This window comes from Aspergillus aculeatus (assembly GCF_001890905.1).
Source record: "Aspergillus aculeatus ATCC 16872 unplaced genomic scaffold ASPACscaffold_3, whole genome shotgun sequence".
Classification (NCBI taxonomy): Eukaryota; Fungi; Ascomycota; class Eurotiomycetes; order Eurotiales; family Aspergillaceae; genus Aspergillus; species Aspergillus aculeatus.
Genome location: NW_017962978.1, coordinates 2,012,581 through 2,030,312, shown reverse-complemented (window position 1 = coordinate 2,030,312; position 17,732 = coordinate 2,012,581). Strand labels below are relative to the sequence as shown.

Genomic DNA, 17,732 nt, shown 5'->3' with positions numbered 1-17,732 from the left:
CCCCGAAGAAAGGCAAGTAATCAAGGAAACCCCGGCGGCAAGGAGCTCTCATGGAGCCCGAATTTGACCGCGATGCGCTCCCTCTCCCTCCTCTGCTGGTCCCTATATCATTGACCGCCGGAGCCGTGCGATGATACGCCAGGGTGCGCACGAACTCAGTGGCCGAGAACGCGTCCTCGTAGTCGTTCACCTCGATCGTCGACGACCGCACCGCCGCCACGTCCCCGTACACCGTTCGACGCAGGCACCGCGTCGCGATGGGGTTGACGGGGCTGGTGTCATCCGGCTCGAACGCCCATTCGGAGGTCGCCACCCCCGGCGCATACACGTGATAGTGCCAGTCGTTCGTGTCGTGGTGTGAGAAGAACGTGCCCGGCTCGTAGATCGAGACCAGTTCAGTCGTGCCTTGATTTCCTGTTGCTCCTTGCCCCAGTCGCCGTAGGCGTGGAGGGGGGAGGGTTCGAGGTAGTGTGCGTGTTTGGGGGGTTGGTTCGTGTCAGCAGTCACAGTGATAGGAAGGGCGCGGAGCAGTAAGCAGTTGTGCTTCTGGGCGCCGGCGCAGGTGCGGCGGTGGCCGCGCTTCCAGTCGGTTACTTGGCAGGTCGACGAGCAGTAGCGGGCCTGGTGGCTTGGGTGGCAGCCGGTGCAGCGGAGGGTGCCGGGCTTTTGGCAGCTGGGGACGGTGCAGGTGGGTGTGGGGCCGGACGAGTTGATGTCATTTTGTTTATGCTCCACAGTTTTCGGTTGTATGTTGTTGACACCAGGTGGTTGAGTTTGTATTATGCAAAGTAAAGGTAGGCTGTGCCTGCGCGCCGGATACAAGGTTTGATCTTGTATCGTCGCGATTTTCTTCTCACTCAGCAAATCTTCGCGTTGATGGATGCCAAGAAAGCGCGGAGAGTAACCGTACAGCGGGAAAGAATGTAAAACTGTGAGGCAGGTTAGTCGATTGCAATTTGTTATTACTGCAAAGAACAGGTCCGACCACTGATCCCAGATTTATATACTGATATCTCGAGATCAGAAGAGAGTCCTCTTATCAAAGTCTTCAAATCGATGTTCACTCAGTATGAGGTCTATGGCGCAAGAGCTTGAGGGCCTAGAATCAACACGGAGGCTTGGTGGCCGGGTTTGTTGACAGCTGCATAGATTTGGTACCGTGGTGGTTTTAGTGTCCGGTGCTAAAGGGCTTATTTGAACATCACGGCCCAATCAGGGTGCACCTAGCGCAGCGACTCAAAGTAGAAGCGTTTGATTGTGTATTTGTATACCTATCTAGTAGTATGCTTCCAAGTTGTCTCTGTTCTGCACCTCTATCAGGCTATAGCTATAGCACCGGAGTTGTGCCCCATCAGAACACCTCTGTTGACAATTGCTAACAGCATGTTGCGAAGGCGAATATATATTTTCTGCCATCTATATATACCAATAACGTAACACCCTCTTCTATACATACATAAATAGATATATCTTTTTGAAGATGAGCAACCCCCAACCAAAACTGCATCCTCGTCTAATCTCGCATATCTCGCACCCTTTTCACACCCTGGTTCGCCCAAACTTTACTAGAATCTCACTATTGTAGATGTTGCCACTTATATATTAGTTGCCATGGGTGGACAGAGCAGAGAGACGACTAGTGTAGGAATTTAAAATGCGGGAGTGTCAGGTGAGTATTTTGTTAACACAGACACAATTAAGAACTACATTTCAAGCTGTTGGAGCGTACAAAGAGATCATAGAAACTGTCTGTAAATACTATTCGGAAGCTTCTCCAGCATTCTCGCTATGAATAAATTAGAAGGATCTTTACGTTTGCCAGATAACCTAAATCATTGAATCGATACAATTTGGGGGACTAAGGGCAATCGGCAAGGAGTTCGGGATAATGAACGAAAACATGAAAGTAAGCTCATGCTTTATAAAACATGATAGTAATCATCTCAGAATGCTACTGTACTTCCTAGGGCTACCGGCGCCGATAGTCAAGTGGAGTCCCCTCTCGCGCCCTGTCAGTGACATCGGGGGAGTCATTTCACTGTAAGATCCCTGCCCACTGTCTGCTTATCCTCTGACTATGTCCGCATCTGTTCTCCTCGATCGCCCCGATTTCCCATAATGTACTGGGCTACATGCTGACTGGTCAAAAACTCGCACCCAGAACCTCAACACCCCCAAATTCAAACCTTAGACCTTATAGGTAAAGCACCGATTCCCCTCTCCCATTGCCGGTCAACGCTGACCTGATCCAAATGGGGCACTCGCTCCCAAGCCTCGCGAAACCGTGAAACCTTCAGCTCCCAAGCCGATAACCGAGCGGGAATGAAGGAAGCACTGGCCTTGGCACTTTCCAGAACACGCTCCATGGGAACCATATGACCGCAAGGAAGAACGACCTCTCGAACCAGTCCACGAGCCGCGCCGCCACTGCCTCCGACACCCGTGCCAGTACACTCCACCTTCTCGCGACGGGCGGTCGGCAAAGACAGATCCGACTGGTCCCCAAATAGATAGAGAATAGCGGGCTTCAACTCCGGCAATCGCCGAAACATCCAGGCGGGGTTAGGGCGATAGAACGGATAAGTTTCGTCGACGTCGTCGGGGTGCATTTCTTCCTCGGGATAGCCGCGAGGGAGACCGGATCGCTCGTCGAGGTATGACGGTCGCGTGTAGTAGAAAAGCTCTTGTGCCTTCGTCGTAGTCAAGGTTACGGCAGACGGCCCGGTCTCCTTGGTGATGGGATACTGTGGCGTGGGGAGATCTCGGAGTCCGTACTGGATCCATTTCGCGAACACGCGGGGATCCCATGCCTGGTAGAATGGACTGGTCTGGAACTTTTCGATTGCTTGTTGACGTGAGGGCCACAGGTCTCGTCGGTACGTGGACGCCTCGGCGTATTTGCGGCCGGGGTTCTCGCGCTGGATCACAGGATCGGTCAGACAAGACCTTCGAATAACGATGGGTGCATCAGTGAGAGATGAGCTCTGACACAGTTAGGAATATGACTTTTGGATTGAAAGCGAAGAATGACACCGTGATTTGAACTCACAGTTGCATCCCGCCCATGCTGTGACCGATCCCAATAAGCGGCCGCGGGATCTGGTCTTGAAAGTGGTTGATGATGGAAAGAAGATCGCGTCCATGATCAAACCAGTCAGCTAGAAAAGGTATCTGACGGTGAGTAGAATGGATTGGTTAGTGGTATCCATGGAGCGAAAACTCACGATCATGACCTATAAATGCTTCATTTAAGATACCGCTCTGTCCCTGATGAGCAACATCCGCGATCCAAATGGATCGAATGCGTCTTTTGTGACTTCGGAGTACCTCGTGAATATCATCCATAGAGGTTCATACAGTTCCTGAACCACGAATGAGTTGCGTAGAAAAGATAGCCCGATGGAGAAAATGTAGCCATACCTTTGGAAAACCATTTGCATGAGCCTTAATTATCGTGATATCTCCTTCTTGCGGAGAAGGGTTATCAAGTGGGATGTACTGCTTGACAACAAGTTTCAGCTCATTCTCATGCCCGGCTTTCACAGCACCCAGACGCTCCCGGACATTTTGACACCGGGCTGTGTGCTCAACAACGCGAAAACGAGACATATATCTCCTGGTGAATGAGACTACTTGGCTGATCGATCGTAACCTCTGTGGCCTGTTCAGCATCATGGATGTATGAGCAAGCCGAATCTATCCTGAGAGCTGGCCTGCAAGATATACAAATCTATTTATCGCGTCCCCGCTAGAACTAGCCGAGGCAGACATTATGATCTGCCTGCTAGACTACCGACGTGTAGCCTTGGCGCATCTTAGTTGATCTCTTTCTCCAATTTGGAGAAGTGGGAGACCCAGATATCCAGCGCTACATCGTGAACAATGGGATGCTCTCCTGCGCCGCATTGCTTGATATCAGTCATGCATCCTTTTTTTTCGGGTCAGTTCATGGTGACTGAGATTGTGGACTAGATTCTCCCAGGTTAGCAAGAGAAGTACATCACAGTACATCTTAGTTTATCTCGTTCGCCCCCGAAGCCGCCGCACGGACACGCAGTGTTAACAGTACAAATCCACCAGCCTCGGCTGATGTGAGATGTGGTACTGTCTATTGTGGCTGAGAACTATGTTTCAGAAGAAGATGTCATGAGCATATGAGCGCAGCAAAGGACGGAAAATAGATACAGAGAGAAGACTAAGCACGAGATGGCGCTTATGAGTCGGTTCTCCGAATTCCACAGTCGGCAATCGAGGCATAAAACATCATGGTAAAATGAGTGACGCCACTAGGGAAGGCACGAGCACTGTAATGTAGACTATCATCATCGGCGAAAAATCCCTCATTCAATTTGGGACTCTACTGCATGCTCCAAGAAATACGCAGATACGTATGTACTCCCACCAGCCAAAAAGGATCGAACAGAGACATTGATCAGCACCTGCATGGCTTTTAGACGATGCTAGAATCTGCTGGTCCGGACACAAAGCTTTGGTCTCATTACAAGACATGCAAGGCATGTGCCACTTAAGATGACCCTATCATGAGCTGAGTCAGGCAAGGCTTTTAATCAAGGAATCTGCTCTGCAAGCCCTTTCTCGAAAGCAGCTCACACCTTTTATAATCGTGCATGCGGGGAAAGATTCACTCCGGGGAAAAGGAGGCTCTGTTCTATACCTTATTCTATCCTAAAAATAGAGTTTGGCAATTTGCCTCTTGCATTGCATCATGGATCATCAAGCTATTTCGATTGGTGGTGATCACCAACTCTGTGAGCAAGGAATTTTAACTCGTGGTTCGTGTCAGCTCGACGATCATCGGGGTTTCAGTTCAAGACGACGCTGCCACGACGTCATCTCAACTCTACTATAGGGCTGATCACTGTCACAGGTGTCAGAAGATGAAGGTTGGTTCGAGTAGAAGGTGCATGATCGTCCCGTTGGAGTTGTAGTGGGATAGTCACATCTGTGTCACTATGAGAGTCACTGCAAAGTTCCAGTGGCTGACGGGTGGCTGACTACTTGACGGGAATGGCACCGCGAGGCATCCACGGCAAGGAGATAGGCATCACCTAGAGATCTGGTGAGTTTCTGGTACTGGGACAGGAACAGTTCCGCGTTCCAATCTGCTGACTCTGGTGCAATTAGTTGCAAGCTTCATGTTGAGCGCGAAAGCATGACAACCTTCAATTACTTCATCAATGGCTTTGACTATCTTATCGGGTCGGTCATTCATTCCATTGCTTCTACCGTCGTCGACACGCGGCCTTTGTGGGCTGTAGAATGAACCCTGACAATTCTCAAGGGGGCGGATAGTCATCTGGAATTCATAGCCTTACGCGGTGCATATGATAGTCGTCGTCATGGACTCAAGCGCTACTATACCATGATTGGACGGAAAAGGGACCGTTCGGCGGTAGCAACTACAAGACATCACCAGGGAAAATCAAAGACTGACAGTCTATGAGCAGCAGAGAGCTAAAGTGGAGCGCGATGGGGGAGTGACCAGGCACTCGATTACTCAATCTCGATTGAGCGGCGGGATGCAATGCCGGTAGCAGGTTTCGTGGGGTTCATGAAACGTGACAAAAGGGACGAACCAGTCTCCATCCTGCGGAGAAAAGAGGGAAAAGAAGGTGATTACTGTGGGGCTGCTTGTTTGGGAGGGGAAGGGCTTACGAATCAAAGCATTTACAAGGGCGCGGTAATGATATCAAGAATGCCGGGCAGGGCAAGGCTGTTGGTCGCCACGCTCACTAAGCACTTCAGCAGTCAAGCACCGCACCGAGAAACGCCGCCCCAAACAACTTGCTCACATTCCGCATGCGCGTCGATTTGAGTTCAGCTCTGACGTTACAGCGGGGGAAGCTCTGCGATTCACAAGCTGTCTGCATGCTTCAACCACGGATCACTACTGTGCAGTCCAAGGTTCGAGAAATGATGTTGACGATATCGATAGAATCGATCACAACACTGCTCAAATTCGGAATATCCAACCTTGGGAAATATAAAGCCATCATGGCCCGCTTGATCTGGGACTCCCAACTTCCCATGCACTGGACTGAACCATAATCCCGAGTAAAACATCTTGAACACACTCCTGTTCTCTCAATGTCCTCCTCAGCTGAATTCTTCCGCATCCCCGCGGCGGTCATCCGTCGCACCGCACCGCGTCTCAGTTCCACTCTTGGCCCCCTGGCCAACCGACCGGCCATCCCAGGGAAACTGGCCGCAATCTCCCGGGGAAAACTTCAGCGTGAAACTGAATCTCAAACTCCAGACCTCCGTCGGTGCCTGGGTCACCACCACATCTTCCGTCGCTGCGTCGCAGCCGAAGAAGAAGACAACGCACGATATCGGCGCGAAACATACGAAGAGGATGACGACGGAGAATACTATCACCACCATTCTACAAGCCGGCGCGACTCGAACTCCACTCCCATCCGCACCCAGATCACCAAGGCTGTCAAAGCTATGGTGCGGCGTCGCGATGCCGACAACAACTCCATGCCCGACAATGGCCTAGTGCGCATGTCCTCCAACCGTGCCTCAGAAAAACCACGACCCTCCATCAAACACAGCCGCCATCATATATCCATGTTCGGCTTGCGACGGCTGATTGCATCGCAGCAGACGACATTCCAGCCGCAAGCACAGGCTGTGGCTTGATGACATCGAGTCGTATGAGTCGTGGTCGAACAACTTCAACAACCCGCTGTCACGACTCGACTCGTGATACACGACATTTTTCATTTCCTCATTTGAAGCGAAGCTTTGTTTATGTGACGATCCATGAATTATGAGTATGAAGTTATGTTTTGTGATGTACAATCAAATCCTTTGTATATATCCCAGTGTTTACGCCTGGGGATTGAAAGATAATATCGAGAGAACCATATTTCAAGTAAGGTACTATATATATCTAACGTTATTCTGACCAAGGATCAAACTCCGTACTACGCCACACTAACATACTATCTCCTCCCCGATGCAAATATTCCTTGCCACATGGATGTGAACCAAATTTACAAGCTAAAAGCTTGATTGGCCCGGATTCTCCATCCAAGGACGGGCTCGAAATGTGATAAGCTATGTAGCCAAGCCCAGTATCTTACATCTGAATATTCAATCAAGCGAAAGGTGAATCTAACCACAATATTGCCCATAGCTTGTGACTACCTAATACACCTTATCAGTATGAAGACTCAAATCCCCACCCCTTCCTCCCTTTAAAAACCCCTCCCAAACCGCTCAGCTGGTCCACCCACTAGAATAGCAACCCGCATTCACCTGTGCCAGGGGTGTGTTAATACAGCAAATCACCGACGTCGATCAAAGATCTATTCCATAAAAGCCCATCGCAAAGCTCTTCTTTATTGGGGGAGGGGGGAAGTTGTAGAACATACCACACACTTCGCCGCATACTGTTTTACCACCATGCGTTGTGAGCACGCGATGAAATATGATAAGCAGCTGCCATAGTACATGAGCGGCGTGACTGCATCCGGAGTCGGAGTTCTCCTCATGAGCTTGGTATTTTCTCGACTTCTGCTAGTGGGTTTGTCTGAGCAATCGAATAGCATACGGACAACAAAGGGGTTTTTTTGGTCTCATTCAAGAGGCTTATGTTTTTCGGGTCGCTCATGCATTGTGTCTGTGAGTCGAGGGTTGATACGGGTCAACAATTCCGGATTGAGCGGGCCTATTCGACTCTCCATCTGGTCCTTCACTGCAATATGGCATTCACAAAACATGATAAGGTAGCTGGCAGTACATATGCATGCATATCCTAGCAGAAAGAGAAGAATCATCTTTGCCGGTATCCTACTACGTCCTTCTGCCGATCAAATGGTCATTCTATTCTTTTCCCAGTGCGGCAATAGCCTCGCGCTGGCGGACTCCAACTGGTTGCATTTCTGGGGAAGGTGATCTCCCTTGGCTCCAAAGCATCAGCTCGCAGAAACGAAGGATTTGTATAATGAGGGAGCTAGCGATGAGGGTCAGAGCTACTGCTTAGTCGATGGTTCGAATCATCGGTAGGTGTTCCACTGCCATATCCCCATGTGGGTTAGCTTAGTTGTAACACTCCTATCCTGTCATCGGCATTCCATTATCTGATTTGCTTTGATAGACACGTAGGGCTGAACCTAATCATTCAGAAACAATCAATCTGTCCTCTCGCACATTGTTAAGTTTGAAGAGCCATATGCTGAGCGACTGTGAGAGTCGATCTCAATGCTAAATCAAGACTTGTCTGATTGAAGGGGCATAGACCCTCTTGCTTTTGCGGTTAAGGTAGCCTTCCTGACGCTCTACCTCAGTTCTCGGGTTTCACTGATTGTGACCCGGCGAACGTGATTGTGAATCGCTGGTAGCCTAGTTTTGAGGTAAGGGGGCCGGACTCAAGGGCTAGACTGCACGATCTCATAACAGACCAGAAGATTCGCTTCGTGAATCTCCACTAGGGGGTGCGGGGCCCCTTCCTTCACAACCTTATTTTCCGGGGAGTTCTGGTGCCTGGATCGCTGCACGAGAGTGTCGCGTGGCGAAAATCATATAAAGGGAGCCTTGAACACTTCAACTTCCCCTGTATCCTTCTCTCTCCCGAACGCAGACTCTAACCACTACTCACTTCCAATTTGAGAGTACTCGAGAGTACAATCGAAGGGGAAAAGATGAGAACTACTGTAGCTTTTCTTCTTACCCTGCTCGCTACAATGACAGCAGCTATCCCCACCGCCACCGAGCGACTGGATATATGCGCCAGCATAGAGCTGACTTGCAATGCAGAGGTTAGCCACGGAAGAACAAGACAATTGGAGGGCCTTTAGGCTGACTGGGATGTAGCAAGTCAAATGTGAAGACCACTTTGCGTATGAGGGAGTCGACGCCTGTCCCGAGGATCCGTGGCGCAGTTGTCTGTGTGATCATGTAGGTATACCCCTGCACATCTTTGCGGATTATCATACTGATGGGCCCCTTCTGGTCTACAGGTTGCTGAGCACTGCATGGTACGTACTGTGTAACTAACGATTGTATGATTCAAGATCGCATTGTGTCTGTACTTACGCGATCACTTTCTCCCGCCGTGTTTTACAGAGCAGAGCGGGGTGTCTATAGATCCGGGGTGATCAGATTGAGGACGACCACACTACGTTGGGAGCATTATCTTGGATATAAAAGACAGGCAAGAGTTGAGCAAGTCTTGCTTCACTCTACTCGCTCTCATAACCACCCATATCAAACTCCGCAGCGTAATTATATCCCGCAGATGTAACCGAAAGTTCGGTCCACCTTTTTCCTCGCTTTCTTCGGAACCGATACGTCGGGACTGGGTGTGTTTGGCGCTTCTTCGATTTCTTGCGGTGGTTTGAAGAAGACCACACCAAAAATGGTGATTAGGGAGCATATCTTACCTGGTCAGAAGGAGACACGGAGTTTAGGAGCTATGGAGCCTCGAAATTGGAGAGCTTCGTGGATCCTCTGGAGGGAGTGTAGTCTAGGTTATACTGTTTGACTACAATATGGGTAGACCGGTTATAGCCGGCAGCCTAGGCATTATTGCATTGTAAGGAACTGTGAGAGGCTTTTCCGCTGTACAGTACATTACACTAGATTCTCACCTCAGCAAAAGTCCAGGTAAAAGATCAACCTCTAGGTATGTTTAGCAAAGTAAAAGATGTATCCGAGATTGTTCGTGATACCATATTAATTGCTGCTAGTACTCAATTCAGACCAGGATTGAGATCCTACTACCTGTTACTACTCACCAATGGCCGGAGTCCGCGCTATCGCCGAAGGCGTGATTGAGTCTCCTCACCACCTCCTTATCAAATAGCAATGGTTCCCCCTTCTGCTCTATCCCAGGATTTGATCCAGACATGGCACAACATAATGTTCCCAATCGATCGACTCGGGTCCTTCTACCACTGCTTCTAACAGCATTCCTCTTCTTCCTAGGCGAAAACATCCAATCAGGTCCACGCACCCAAATCTACGAGTCCATTCTGTGCGATCAGATTCTCCCAAATAATGCCTTCACACCACCATCGAGCGCCAGATGCAAAGACAAAGCTGTCCAAGAGGAATTGGCCTTCCTCAAGGGGACAGAGAGAGTTTTAGGAGCAATACCAAGTACATACTGGGCCTCCTTCTCACCCTCGCTCGGTATGCTGTTCTGACCTGTGACAGCCATCCTAGTGATTCCATGGAGTATCTTCGCCGAGCGATACGGCCGCTGCCTCTCCCTCCGACTAGCTTTGTTCGGCGTCCTCTGTGAAGAAACATGGGGCTTTCTGATATGCTGGTTTTCGAACACATTTCCAATCCGCCTCATTCTCCTGGGCCCTGTATTCGAAATCATTGGAGGTGGTCCCGGCATTGTCATCACCATGATCCACATCCTGGCTGCTGAAGCCGCTACGGAGGAGAAACGGACGACAACCTTTTTCTTCATTCGCGCAATGGCGATCGCAGCAGCCGTGCTGGCCCTACTCGGCAGCTCGCTCCTCATGAACCATCATGTCTGGGTGCCGTGGCTTTTGGGGTTATTCTGCCTTCTCCTTGCCATATTGACTACCCCGTCGGAGCTACATCCAGCCACTACCCAGAATCCTCCGGATGAGCACACAGCATTGAATCCCGGACAGAATCATGACGACGATATGAGCACTGTGTCTCAGGAGAGTGGCTCCTCTACCAAGGAAAATGCTAGTCTGAGATCCCGTCTTGCCCAAATAACGCAGCAACTTCACCAAGGGGCGAGGGTTGTGTATGGCAACACCTCGCTTATCATCTTACTGGGGATGTCCTTCCTGGGCCAACTCGGGGAAGACTCGCTTCCCATGGCTCTACTCCTTTATATTTCGAAGAGATACAACTGGGAATTCGCGCGAGTATGTCTTGCACGGGCTCCGGATTCTGATACGAGTATGAACAAGCTAACAGACGCAACAGGCCAATTTCTTGTGGTCGTTAGGAGAGGCCGTTAGATTCGTGTGTCTCATTGTATTGCTTCCGCGAATCAGTCGGATGCTTCTCTCGCGTGCTGGTTCAACCACCTACAAAACGGATTTTGCAATTGCCCTTGCCAGTGCAACGATGCTTAGCCTGGGGACCTTGTTGCTCGGACTGGGTGTATCCATACCGATTTCCACTATAGGTATGCCTGCTCTCTTTCTCTCTCTAACTACATCGAATCATCTGGTAATCTGGTATATGCAGGGGTCATCCTGATATCCGCCACGGGAGGACTTAACTCGGCCCTGCGGTCGCTAGTGACCATGACGATTTCCTCCGAGGACATCAGTGTGGTGTATTCGATCTTCACGATCCTTCACGTTCTGAGCACCTCTTTGGCAGGACCGATCTATTCTGGTGCTTTTGCTTTGGGACTACAGTTTGGGGTTGAATACACTGGGCTCCCGTTCATTGTGGCTGCTGCTTTGGTCGGATTGTCGCTGCCAATGTTCTTTTTGGTTCGACCGCGCCGTGATTATGAGTTGATTGGAGGGTGACTACATGGGATACATACAGAAGCAATTGGCAGAATCGGCCAGGTGAACGGAGAGGTGATCGGGAAACTGGCAGGGAGCCGGTCGATGCGATGTACTCTAGGAAAATTACGACTAGTCTACATCTAAAGTCTTCGTTGCACTACCATGCAAAACAAAATCAAGCTTCCCACCCCCGGGAGCAGGGTTCTAATCGACGGTGCCGAATATAACTCCCAGCCACCACGCGGCCTCCAGCATGGATGGGATGATAAGCAGACAGCCACATCAGAGATCAACCCCGCATCCCACGCGCCAACTCACTCACCACCTCCACCACCCGATCACCCTGGCTGAAACCAGCCTAACTCGCAGACTACGAGCACAATCAATGTCAGGCAATATGCTTCCGTCCAATGACATGCAGAGATGGGCGCAAGGCGAAACACCGACCAGGTACCTTGGTCATTAATGTGGAGCGCAGCCACTGGTTCCACGATGTATGAACAGCTCATAAGGCAGGAACTGGGTTTCGTTTAACACGACGGCTGTGGGGGGGTATAAGCTGTCAAGGCCCCTCGGTCTGGAGCATGAGGAGAATATACTCCGAATTCCACGGCAATTCTCGAGTACGAGATCTTTTTGGGTTTGGTATCTACTAAGAAAACGAGCGACACTTGAGGTGAATTTGACGCTACGAGCAACGCGACGAACCTCACGACGAGATAGACGAGAGAACAAGCACCACGACCAAGGATAGCGCTGCAATTCAATTATCACGGAAACAAAATGGCCGTCCAAAGCAACGGCACGCATGGCCCATCCGTCCGCTTTGCACCACCCAAATCATCCTCATCGTCAAGAAGAATCATCGGTGATGATTCCGTGGAAGTAGAAGTGGAAGAATACGACCAGCCCGAATCCTCGTACGTCCGTCCCCCGTTTCTTTTCCATATAACAAACCCTAACACTCATACCTCAAAACGCAGCCCCTACGAATCCCGCCGCGTGATCCTCCTCCTGGGCCCCCACGAACGCAAACACTCCGTGCCCGAGTACTACCTCCGCCAATCCCCGATCTTCACGGACATCCTCAGCACGTACCCGCACTTCATCACCAAAACAGTGCCCTGCATCCCCCTGCCGGACGTCGACGACGACCTCATCCACACGGTCGTCCACTACCTGCACACGGGCAGCTACCAGACGCTGCGGCCCGCGGGGGGCAGCGACTGGACCAAGACCGAGTACCGGCGCAGCGTGCTCGTCTACGGCGCGGCGGCCCGCTACGAGCTGCTGGGCCTGCAGACCCTGGCGCGCAAGTACCTGCAGAAGCTGGACACCCACCTCAGCATCTTCGACGTGCTGGGCGTCGCCCGGAAGGTGTACGGGGGCGGCAAAGGGTCGACGATCCCGGACTACGACCCCTGGTTTTTCGAGGTCTATGTCCGCGGCAAGATGGCCGATGCCTTCGTCGAGGATCGCGATCTCTTCGAGCGCCCCCGGTTCCAATATCTGCTGGGCGCGGAGACCGGGTTCGATCGGTTCTTGGTGCAGGCGCTGGTCTCGATCTACGAGGCCAGGATTGCGGAGCTGGAGAAGAGGGCTGTGAGAAATGGGGGTGGGGGTGGGGGTGGGTTGCAGCAGCGGGATCATAGGTATGAGGATCTGAGGAATGCCGGAGTGAGAGATGAGAGGAGTGCGGTCGTGGCCGGGTTGGAGGATATCGCGGAGGAGTATCCGGATGAGCGGACGGTGGAGTTGGATGAGATGGACGAGGTGGAGGGAGGAGAAGGAGGAGGCGGGGTGTATGAGCCACAACATCTGGATGCACATGCGGAGGAGTTGATCGACGAGCGACCGCCATCCAGTGCCCATCTCTCGGAGGGATATCCTGTCTCCGTGGCGGAAGAACCGATCGAGGACTTTCAAGACACCCATACTACTGCCGCCGCTGCTACTGGCAACGAAGAATACGGTGAAGAGCTCCCAGCCGAGAGGTACACGCCCGTCGAGCAGCCGATCAAGGAGGAGGAGCCCATCCCCCACGACGCCGACGACGACGACGACGATGACAGATACCACCGTGCTGACCCATCCGAGCCCGCCGCAGAGGACACCTGGAACGGGTGGGGGAGCTGGGCAGCCCGCACGAGGGACTGGGGCTATACGACGGTCATCCACGAGGAGGAGCCTGCAGCCACAGACCCCGATCCCATCACCGAGAAGGACCCCCTCCCCGAGCCCGTGGCAGATGAGCCACTCCCGGATTACGCGGAGGTTCAGCAGCCGGTGGTGGTGTCGGAGGACCACCCCCACGCCCACCAGGAGAATCAGAGGCCCCTGGAGAATGGCAAGAAGAAGGACCGCAAGAAGGACCGCAAGAAGCGGAGCACCATGAGCCGCACGCGGGCGTTGTTTTCTTCGACGGAGGAACAGCCGCCGCGCGAGCAGGCGGTTTTTTGACGTGCATTTACACAAGGCTGTATATAAAGGGCGTTATTCTTAGACTGTGGTTGTTGCTGGGGCTTGGGTACTTTTGATTATATTTTTGTGCAGTATTGGGAAAGGGGGTTCGAAGTTCTGTTTGCGTTTGTTATATTGCAAGTATGAGTATCGATGTCCTGGAGAAATTATCGTTGTTACTCATTGCGTAGCCGTTTCATGCTCGAGGCACTACGGATGAAGGGCAATCTGATATACTTCAGTGAACATGTCAGTAAGTATGCCCTCAAGTACTCGTTCGAGATTAATCAAGCCTCCAATGGATTGCATGCAGACTATGTCAGAACTTCGAATGACCATAACCATCTAGAAGTGTATTTGAGCAAGGGTTTCTCCAATTCGGGGTAAAGATGCTCGGGTGGAGGAACATGGGTGCCGGGGAGAAGCATGGACCGACGCCCTAGGGCGCATCAAACCCCGTCTGGATCCAGTCGATGCAACGACATATGATCAATGCTACTTTGATCTGCTGACTTGATGTACTGTACTAAGGGAAGATGTGTTCTCGGTGCTCAGCTTGAGGGAGTTTGGTAAATTCCACGGGTAAATATCGGTCACTTAGCTCCTGAGGTGTGATTTCACTTGTTCGGAGACCGGGGTTCTTCCGCCAATTGATGGCACTGGCAGGCATATGAGCTTAAACTGTATCTTATATATCTTACTGTGGATGGAAGTCTATACTTAAAATCAGCCCACACTGTAACGCGGATGGCGCTGCCATGCTAGATTACAGTTAGATATTTTCAGAGGCTGGGACCATCTATAAATCCTGAGCGGTGACGGCAGGTTACAGGAGGCCCTCGGGGGTAGGGGACTCCAAAAATAGGTGCTTAGGGTCTTCTTTCGGTATCTCACCCACCTTAGGTGCCTTGCTACTGCAGTGTTTAACAAGAGCACGCCGGGTCTCGCCGCAGTCTGGCGCCAACTACTAGCTTAGCGCTAGTGTTAACTAGCACTGGCATATTCCTTGCAAGCCTTGCCACTTGAATAGAAGATTGCAGCATGCCCGCAGCTGCGGCGCTTATAGACATTATCTGATTCGCAAAACGAACTGTTGCCACGTAATCAACCCCTCAGCATTGATTGTGAATCCAGGGCGCTGATTGCATGCCAATAAGGACCGCCTCGCGGAATCATATATTACTAGCAAACCTTCGGTCACCGGTGCGAGCACTGTACAGTACAAACCATAATTTGAATATGGCCGACCCGCTGTCACCCATTGCCAGTGTCATTGCCGTTGCCGCAGCCGCCGCACAGATATGCAAAGCGATTTCCCGCTTGCGGGCCTTTGGCGAAGTACCCGTCCGGGTTTACGCCTTGCGAAATGAGATCACAGATCTCGAGATAGTACTTCGTCAGGTTGCATGCTTGCTGCAACAAGATGCCTCCCAATCAGCCCCAGACCAAGAATCATTGCACCAGCTACTGGCGCGGACCAAGGGTCGTCTCGCGGACCTTGCAAAGGCCCTGGAGCGTGTGGGATATGCATGTGCCAGAGGCAAAACCAAGATCATCAGTAAAACTGCCATTTGGCTCAGGGAGAAGGAACTCTTTGACGAGTTTCACACTGACATAGGAGCCGCCAAGGCGAGTCTCAATGTTATCTTGGGTGCCTCGAACTCGTACGTATTACGAAGTCTCATTGGTGACCATCATTCCATTTCTTTCCCCTGGGCTCATCGCATGATTAGGCGTGATCTACAGCAGATCCTACTCGAGCTTCGTCAGGTCTCTGTCTTGACTTCAAATGGTGGTCAACTACAGGAATCTTACATCCACACAATGAACCAGGCTCTTGAGGACCATCAGGCTGCAATACATACTCGCATGGACCAACAATATCAAGGCTTGAACAACCGTCTTGAAGAACTTGGCCAGCTTTTACTTACAGAAAAGCTGCCAGCGGGGCAGTTACCTGGTTACAGCCAGCCATTGCCTGACAAGGAGAGTACTGGATCATCTCATCAGGAGATGCTCCGGGTTCAATTCTCTCATTCATTCTCTTGTCGAAGCTGTCCCTGTGTTTGTCATAGAAAGCAAAAGGCGAGAATGACAATTCCAGGAGTCATGGAGAGTCTATTTGGTAAGGTATTTGTGGGCTATACGGGACTACCCGTGCTCAAGAAGCGATGTGATTTTAGAGGTTGCAAGGATCAACAGACCCCCGCCGTCACAATGGAATATTGGCTGCCCTGGTGGTTTATGTCAATGAATTTGAGGTTCTACCTCAGAGACCTCGCAGGTCAGGGGCCACAGCTACAGTTATCGACCTCGAGGAGAGTACCAGATAATGCTCAGTCAGTTATCTTCGCCATGCAAGGGAACATTGAAGGCCTCAAGTACCTTTTCAGTGAAGGCTTGGCGACCCCAAGGGATGTCAGTAACTCCAGGGGGTTCACTTTGGTGCGAGTAAGTTGGTGACACAAATTCCTATGACACACAGAATGCTAAGAAACGGTTTAGTGGGCGCTTTATGGGGGAATGCATCAGTACGAAACTGTTCAGTTCTTGATTGGCCAAGGGGCTATTGTGGATGAAGAGTAGGTGAATCTACTACAATAGCCGGACTTTCCACTCACAAGTCTCGACAGCTCATATGATAACGTCTGGGACTTCATTTTCCGCGGTAAATGCAACAATAAGGAAGAGAGAGCCCTGCGCTGTATCACAGAAGATGGTGATAATGACTGGTTCAGAGAGCAGAACTTCCCTCTGATCCATCGGATTATCTTTGGTCTGTCTTCGCATCCCTTGACCACAGAGCTTGAGGAAAACCCACATGCTGTCCACGCCACAGATATACAAGGACGCACGGCGCTGGATTGGGCAACAGCCAGGGCCCAATTAGAGGACGTCCGTACCCTTTTAAGATATGGTTCGGACCCCAACAGTATGGACATGACAGGCAGAACAACCGTACTCCATGCAGTCGATAGTCATAATATCCCCTGTTTACGTCTCATCCTCGAAGCCGGCGGTGATCCGAACCCCACAATGCCGAAGGGAGTCTTCCGAAGCAGTCCTCTGACGGCCGCGGGGTTTGCAGGACTGCCCGACATGCTCAGACTTCTTCTTGAATTCGGCGCGAAACCCAACGCCTGTAATCCGGAGGGGTTGACAGCATTGCACTCAGTCGCTCGCACTGGCAACGTCGACTGCGCCGCTGTGTTGCTTCAATTTGGAGCAGACCTAGGCGCGACGTCTAGCAATGGAATCACCCCATTGTCGACTGCGATCATTCACAATAATCATCAAATACTGCAACTATTTGTTAGCCGCCGCTATGATTACTTAACCATAATCCGCCTGAAAGGTACTCTATCTGTCAACACCGACGTTCGGACGAGCCAAGGACCATGATTGGGTTGGATAGCTCACTAACAGTTTGTCAGGCTCCCAGTTGCTCTCGCTTGTCGCGGAACATGCAGACATCGGCACTATGTTGATACTCGCGTCATCTCATCCTCTGCGGCTCTTCCACGGACTGGACCCCGAAACTTTGTCTACGGGCCGAGCTATATTGCAAGCGCGCCATGACCACGACGAAAAGCTCTCAGAAGCCTTTGAGGGCCTGATCAGCCTCGCTCAATCAGAGGATGATGACAGCGGATCAACAGAAACTTTCATGGAGTCTCACCTCTTTGTCTCTGCTAGGTCGTCATTCCATTCTGAGCTTGCAGAGGCTATAACCGGCCTCGATTATACCAGTTTCCGCTTTCAGGATTTCGAGAACGG

At 51.2% G+C, this 17,732-nt stretch overlaps 6 protein-coding genes across 6 annotated transcripts; 5 read left to right on the top strand and 1 right to left on the bottom strand.

Annotated features, from left to right (window-relative positions):
• Nucleotides 1-2,180: 2,180 nt before the first annotated feature.
• On the bottom strand, nucleotides 2,181-3,672 carry ASPACDRAFT_1886201 (uncharacterized protein; the record flags this gene model as incomplete). The annotated part of the gene is made up of 4 exons (XM_020198414.1): nucleotides 2,181-2,982; nucleotides 3,050-3,158; nucleotides 3,225-3,327; nucleotides 3,421-3,672. 4 exons carry the CDS (start codon nucleotides 3,670-3,672, stop codon nucleotides 2,181-2,183), a joined length of 1,266 nt encoding a protein of 421 aa, XP_020059538.1.
• A 2,129-nt stretch (nucleotides 3,673-5,801) lies between these two features.
• ASPACDRAFT_114057 (uncharacterized protein) lies at nucleotides 5,802-6,899 on the top strand. The gene has a single exon (XM_020195767.1). It carries the CDS (start codon nucleotides 6,109-6,111, stop codon nucleotides 6,664-6,666), a length of 558 nt encoding a protein of 185 aa, XP_020059537.1. The 5' UTR covers nucleotides 5,802-6,108; the 3' UTR covers nucleotides 6,667-6,899.
• A 1,703-nt stretch (nucleotides 6,900-8,602) lies between these two features.
• ASPACDRAFT_114056 (uncharacterized protein) lies at nucleotides 8,603-9,366 on the top strand. Its single transcript, XM_020195766.1, has 4 exons — nucleotides 8,603-8,789; nucleotides 8,845-8,928; nucleotides 8,991-9,008; nucleotides 9,097-9,366. Exons 1-4 carry the CDS (start codon nucleotides 8,673-8,675, stop codon nucleotides 9,115-9,117), a joined length of 240 nt encoding a protein of 79 aa, XP_020059536.1. The 5' UTR covers nucleotides 8,603-8,672; the 3' UTR covers nucleotides 9,118-9,366.
• A 512-nt stretch (nucleotides 9,367-9,878) lies between these two features.
• On the top strand, nucleotides 9,879-11,232 carry ASPACDRAFT_23734 (uncharacterized protein; the record flags this gene model as incomplete). Its single annotated transcript, XM_020199221.1, has 3 exons — nucleotides 9,879-10,131; nucleotides 10,189-10,892; nucleotides 10,954-11,232. 3 exons carry the CDS (start codon nucleotides 9,879-9,881, stop codon nucleotides 11,230-11,232), a joined length of 1,236 nt encoding a protein of 411 aa, XP_020059535.1.
• Nucleotides 11,233-12,278: 1,046 nt separating this feature from the next.
• Nucleotides 12,279-13,955, top strand: ASPACDRAFT_40519 (uncharacterized protein; the record flags this gene model as incomplete). Its single annotated transcript, XM_020200770.1, has 2 exons — nucleotides 12,279-12,415; nucleotides 12,479-13,955. 2 exons carry the CDS (start codon nucleotides 12,279-12,281, stop codon nucleotides 13,953-13,955), a joined length of 1,614 nt encoding a protein of 537 aa, XP_020059534.1.
• An 841-nt stretch (nucleotides 13,956-14,796) lies between these two features.
• Nucleotides 14,797-17,684, top strand: ASPACDRAFT_114052 (ankyrin repeat domain-containing protein). Its single transcript, XM_020195765.1, has 6 exons — nucleotides 14,797-15,055; nucleotides 15,113-15,619; nucleotides 15,689-16,406; nucleotides 16,461-16,537; nucleotides 16,589-17,560; nucleotides 17,637-17,684. Exons 2-5 carry the CDS (start codon nucleotides 15,195-15,197, stop codon nucleotides 17,355-17,357), a joined length of 1,989 nt encoding a protein of 662 aa, XP_020059533.1. The 5' UTR covers nucleotides 14,797-15,055; nucleotides 15,113-15,194; the 3' UTR covers nucleotides 17,358-17,560; nucleotides 17,637-17,684.
• Nucleotides 17,685-17,732: the final 48 nt, after the last annotated feature.